The sequence below is a fragment of the Acromyrmex echinatior genome, chromosome 1 (genome assembly GCF_024713525.1).
Source record: "Acromyrmex echinatior isolate Ae372 chromosome 1, ASM2471352v2, whole genome shotgun sequence".
Classification (NCBI taxonomy): Eukaryota; Metazoa; Arthropoda; class Insecta; order Hymenoptera; family Formicidae; genus Acromyrmex; species Acromyrmex echinatior.
In genome coordinates this window covers 10,768,420-10,774,956 of record NC_141852.1, presented here as the reverse complement: position 1 = coordinate 10,774,956, position 6,537 = coordinate 10,768,420, and the positions used below count along the sequence as shown (strand labels likewise).

The 6,537-nt window shown below is 36.8% G+C and overlaps 1 protein-coding gene across 1 annotated transcript in view; it reads left to right on the top strand.

Annotated features, from left to right (window-relative positions):
* The first annotated feature begins 1,267 nt into the window (after positions 1-1,267).
* LOC105145995 (growth factor receptor-bound protein 14) overlaps positions 1,268-6,537 on the top strand; it is a 322,967-nt gene continuing 317,697 nt past the window's right edge. The window contains exons 1-2 of the mRNA XM_087416651.1: positions 1,268-1,341; positions 1,392-1,518. Coding sequence (XP_087272777.1) covers positions 1,268-1,341; positions 1,392-1,518 — 201 coding nt within the window. The remainder of the gene's footprint in view (positions 1,342-1,391; positions 1,519-6,537) is intronic.

Here is a 6,537-nt window from a genome sequence, read left to right as displayed (position 1 = left end):
ATATTTTTAGTCTTATACTTTTCTTTTATTTTTATGTTTTTTAAGAGGATCCTAAACGAGAGAAGCTCGAACTCTGACGATGTCACCAGAAATCGCTGTTTTTCAAGCGCATTGATATATCTTTATATACTATCACACCAATATCTCACGCAATCTATGATACATGCAGTCGCATGTTAATTTTCGTATAACAAATTCGTCGTGATAAAGCGTCTAATTCTAAGAATTCGACGTTATTTGTTTGTGCAAATTACATGTTTGTGGATTACTACTTCGTAAGTATAGGATGCAAAACTTTCGTATCAACTTTCGTATCAAACAAATATCACGACTTAACAGCTTGAGACGTCATGTTACTAAGAAATGATAAAAAATATATCAATTTCGATATTTTTAGTCGTTCTCGATATAAACTCCACAAACACGTATTAATGTGTATACTTTAATCCTGGAAAAGGATTTTCGAATCTGTGAAAGAAAAAAAAGTATTGGTTGTACAAAAATTATATGATTTAGTCCGTAATACAGACGGCTTTAGAATCCTCTTAAAGAGCTTACTCTAGAATTATAATAAATACGCACCTATCTACTTCTTTCTTTCTGTATTCTTACCTCTATCCAATCGCCAATCAAGCCTAATTTACAATGTGTCCTTTACTTTCTGTTTTGCTTGCTTTTTCCTTCATGCCTTTTTCCTTCTTTGCTTTAGAATTATAATAAACGATCATTTATCAATAATAACGTTTCTTTTCACATGTTCCTTGTCCGAAGTTCGTCAACTTTTATCTCGGACGAAGACCAGAAAACGAAAAAGCTGGGTAAGAGTGAAAAAAGCAAGAAGTAAAAAGTGATAAAAAGGCAAGAGGGAACAAAGGAGGAAATAAAGAGTAAATTGTAGATTAGGCTTTAGAAGATAGCTCGCGTGGAGCGCGCGAAATCGGTTCGCGGAACTGGGTTCGCGCGCGCATCCCGCCCGATCTTGCGTGGGCGTCGCGACGTCACGCAGCACGCCGGCTCGGGCGGTGGCGGGCGGTTGCGAGACGCCTCGCGCCGCCGTCTCGCAGTAGGCGACGCGACCTCGGCCCGTCAGGATCGTGTGGTTGGTTTACGCGAGGTAGCGGGGATCATGCCGGTCTCTATACATACAACAGCCTCGGCGGATTAAGAGACGAGAAAAAGACGGGCCGCAACGTGCCACGTGTCGCCACGACGGTCCGTCGTCTCCGTTTAGTTACGCGATCGGAAGTGCGCGGCGACTGAAGAAAAGATGACACAGTCCCGCGGCGAGGAGAGACGCGCGTCGCACGATAACCACCAGCGTGTAGTAGCGGTCCGAGCGTAGTAGATTGATATACGTATGCGCGAGAGGAGAGAAAAATAAGTGGGTAAAGTGCTCTGGAAGCAATCTACGACTCTTTCAAGTCGTCGTCGAGAAGTACCGGGCAGTGCGAACGGCAGTACGAGACGCGGGAACGGATCTCCCTGGAGTCGCAGGAACAGAAAGCGAAGGGTGGACGAGTGAGTGTCACGTAAGGGAGGAAGGAAAGCTTAATGTAAAATTGGCTTTTCTGTCGCGATAATCGCGCACTTCGTACGGTGACGTAATTGTGCGAACGTGAGACTAACCGGTGATATGCATGCATTATATGGGACGACAGTTATATTAGAATTTAAAAAGGAAAATTAAAAAGAACAGAGAGAGAGAGAGAGAGAGAGAGAGAGAGAGAAAGAAAGTTAGAATAAAAGGAAGTGATGCGATTATATTCTGATCCTGCGGGAGGCAAAGAACCGAGTAGTTATGACCGTTAGAAAGCCGCCGTAGATTCTCCTCGTAGCTGGTCTGACTCCGCACGACCTTTTCCACTTTCGACTATCTCCCTGGACTGCGCGCTAGCATTCTTCCACGTTGATATGCGAGCTAGCCATATATCTTAGTGGTTTTCAGGTCGTTAGCGGCGAGAGGGGTAGACAGGAGGATGAAAGAGAGAGGGAGAAAGAGAGGGCAAGCGGAAAACGCGCGAGATTCTCCCCCGAAACTTTCCGGGATATCCCGGATTTACATGAGGACAGAAGCTTTCTCGGACGGGAGCAATCGGCCACACCGCCAACGATCTCGTTCCTCGTCGCCCGCGGTTCGTGTCAACATAACGATAAGTTAAATTTCCGGAGAGTTTAAGTTGGCTCGTTCGACAAGATTACAGTCGTTCGTTCGCTTGATTAGGATTGTCGTAAACTAACGACCACGATCCGTTTGAGTTGTAAGAGCTGTTTACCGGAGAGATTACCGACACGAGAGCTCTCCACATTTGCATTCGCGAATGTAGGTTCACGTTATTTCCGTATGCTGCGAACCTCTTTTACAAGAATTCTCTCTCTCTCTCTCAAATTTGTCGATACGGAACAAAAATATCGACTATGACTATTCATCAATTCAAAACTATTTGTATTCATCTTGAATGAATAGCTATTATATCGAGTATATCGAGTAATGAACAAATTTTTTTGTTCTGATTAATCGATTGCATTTCATGCAATCTCAGTCTTCAATATATAATCTGATACAGCGTTTTTCACTGGAAACTAGTACAATACTGGTGCATAATCAGTGCAATTGAATTCAAATCAATTCACATATTTTCAGCGTGATAAATAATTTAGTTTCTTTCTTTCTCTCTTTCTCGTTTTTTCCTTTATTCCTTCGTTGCATGCTCGCACGATAATAGCACAAAAATCACAAGTCATAGCTAGTCTTTAAAACATTCGTGTAATTTGAAAAAGATCGATCGGGGCGCGCATCCTCGACGATCGTCTCGAGAGCAACTACGAGTAGAAGCTGCCGTAGCCGCCACCGTCGTACTGTTTGTAAACAGCATCGATCGACGGTTGCCCGGTTTAATCGGATCAGCGGCTAATCCGACCGTCGACGCTCGCTAAACGTTACTTCAATTTTTTAGCCCGCCGCTTAATGCTGCCCGCAAATCGTCCATCAATCGTGCGATTGCCCTTTTTTCATTTCTCTCTCCCTTCGCTTTTCCCATCGACCGCAATTTATTTGCTTATCCATTTATTCGGAGCTGTTTCATCTGGGTAAGCTCGAGTTCTTCTCACGTAGATGGTGCATTTTAGTCTTCGGACACGTCTTTAAATACTAAAAGTCTGTACTGCGCCAAGGCGGTAGTTTAACTCTTCGTGAATGGATCTTCTTTGACCCAGACAAAATTTCACTGTCAAGTTTCTTGGCATAAATTTAAATTTTTATTAAACTCTTCAGATTTAATTTTATTGTGGGATTACGTTAATAAAGAAATTTTTTTATTCAATTCAAGAAGAATAAATAAATAATTAATTAATTTTTTTCAAATCATTAATTTTTTCCTAGAATAAATTTCAACAAAAAATCCGGAATGCTTACGAAGTAAGTAAATACAGAAATATATACAAAGCTTATATTATATTCTTATATTATACACATTGTTTCTATTTGCGCTCTGTTTTATCATCTCTCATCGCTATTATATTACTAATTTTAATTTTCGACTATGATGAGATTTACGATGTTTCTCTGGTTCAATAACATTTTGTAATTATTCAATTTGACAATTTTAATGATTTATTGTAGAGTGATATTATTTGGCTAGCTTAGTATATTAGCTTAGTATATTATTAGTGCCGAGGCACTACTGTGCCACTACTCTCCTGATATTGAAGAAGATCCAAACCGAGAGTCGAAACGTTTGTATTTAATTTTGCATAATATACTTTCTACACATGTTCATCTGCGTCGGTTTTTATGAGCTTTATTGGAATTTTTTGAATATATACAGTATATTGGTATATTTCAACAGATATTTGAATTCCAAAAAAGGGAAAATTGAGAGAAGGATATATCTTTCGATTATCGCATTAAAAAATTTTCTAGAATTTTTACATCTGATCAATTTTGTGATGTCACATTGTATTTCTCTTGTGCTATACGTAAGCTGAATCTCCGAGATCTTTTCACCATCACAGGCACAAGAGATCACGAGGTTAAGCTGTCCGACAGTTCGCTAAGAGTTCGTCCCATCGATCGTTGAAAGTTTCCCGCGAGATCAGCCGAAAATCAGGGAAGCTTTTAACCCTCTCGATCTCATAGAATGACAGCGCGAAGTGCTGCTGGCCAATGTGCCAATCTGCCGATGTGCTAATAATAAAGAACGCGAGTTTCATCGTAACACGTTACACGTTAAAAATATAAGAATTTCATAAATTGTTTTAATATTACAAGTTTGAATATTTGTGTAAAATTCGAGCATAATTTACTTATTGGTTTAAAATTTATTTAATTTTTTTGTTAGTGAAAAAAATCTTAATTCAGTAAAATCTTGTTTTATAATAATTATTTGCAAATTTAGTAAGGCCATGATAACGAATTAAATCAAAAATTTTTATGTCTATATGTATAGATTAATGAAATTAATAAATATTCGTGCAAAAGTTTACTTGGATTTATTTATTCGTTTAAAAGTTATTTAACTAAGTTTATTTACCTAAAACTGGCAGCAAAAAATATGATCATTTTGTTATATAAAGTCATTATAAGCCAAATTATTTAATTATTTATTGTTTCGTTTTTTTTGCGGCTGATTTCAGAGTATATTTATTCAGAGTATATTATAACAAAAATTTGTAAAATTTGTTGGCTAATATTAACTGATATTGACCTTTTTTATAGTTGAATTTTTGGTTCATATTTTTAGCCGGTATATTATTCAGCCGAAACATCCTTAAGATAAAGTGCCTAATATAAAATGGATTTTAAAATGGAATAAAAAGAAAGAAAAAAATAACTGAAAAACACTGTCGTGCGTTTTATAATTTTATTCCTACTTTAAAATAATAAGCTAATTTAGACCATTATATAAATAAATTAAATAGGTAGAAAAAGCAGTCAAGACTAGATTTTGGTACCTGATATTTTTATATGTTTATAAATACATTTTTCAGTTATATAAACTGGGCATCGTTCATCGTCAGACTTGAAACACAATCATAAAGCTGAAATAATAATCACAATTAAATTGATCGTTGATTTAATAATGATGCCATTAGCATTTTAAAACATTGTAAAGAAACTTCTTGCGAAAAATAAACAATTTTATATCATCACTCGAAATATGATTTATTATTTTTGCATATAATATAAAAGAATAAGAATAAATAAAGACGACGTTTTTTTTCCGTTCTGAATAAGAATTTAATCTCTGGAAAATGGATCGATGGTCGCGCAATCGCGCGACGCTCTCAACTGTGGTTTTGCTTTCAGAAGGATTTCGTTCATCTCGTTTTCCTCAATGCGAAGTTGTATTCATAAACTTGGCCTATCGGCCCGACGAGTCACCCCCTTTCTCTCGAGTGTCAAGGATCGAACCGGGGATTTTGTGGGCACAAAGCCGCCCCTGCTGTCTGTCGGACGGCAGAAAGCACTTATTCCATGGAGAACGGTTTCCGGCGTGGCCTATTATACGCGCGAGCCTTCGCGTCGCTTCGAACGCGCGACGCGAATATTGTTCATCGATCCTCCCGGCCACTAATTTGTCAAATTATTCTCGCCCTCGAGAAAGGCACGCTCGTTAGCGACTTGGGTGTAAATGGACGCTCCCGCGCTCATGGCGTACGCGTGTCACGGAAGACGACGCGATTAAATTAGGGCCATAATTCGTCGAGATTAATTTTCAGTGATGCAAACACGCCGCGCGGCAGATTTCCATGGAGAACGCGAGTCGCTACGCGTTAATTTTTCCTGGATTCTGCCTGGGATTTTACAAGGGAACTCTATTTTTAGCTAACTCTATTTTCTATGAGGGACGTAAAGAAAAGCGTTCTTTTCGCGATTGTGAGAAATACAATTACGAGTCGAGTTACTCTAATCACACATGTCGTACGTTTATCTTTTGCTATTTTTTACCACCTTTTATACATATATATGAGAGAAAAAAAATAGTTACAATTACCATAATTTCATTATAATTTATGGTCATTTTTTAGAATTTAGAACAACTATATATTTATAGTTGTTTTAATTATGCAAATACGTGCATTGTATTAATAATAATAGTCACACACATTGCTGAAAATCTTCAGTTTTTCCTTAACACATTTTTGAATTATTATTACCACATAAATAGTAAGTGAATTTAAGAGAATAATTATATTCACTATAACTGCGATTATATTTATTGAATAAAAATGTTTATTTTATTTACCATTTATATCTTAATATTTTACTATATTTTTTTTTTAATATATTTGAAATTATCATAATTTATAGCAAAATTTTTTAATATTTGAGAGAATTACACATATATGATTATTATTATTAACATTATATTAGTAATAACACTAATAATTAAAAATGGAGCTCCTAGCCATAATTATTTTATCAGATTATAGTCATAAATACCAAACAGTTTTCTATCAGTATGTTGCACTAATTGAAAATATTATAAACTCTTTACAGTGTTAAAGATGCTCAATAGCATTAGATGCTCAATAGTT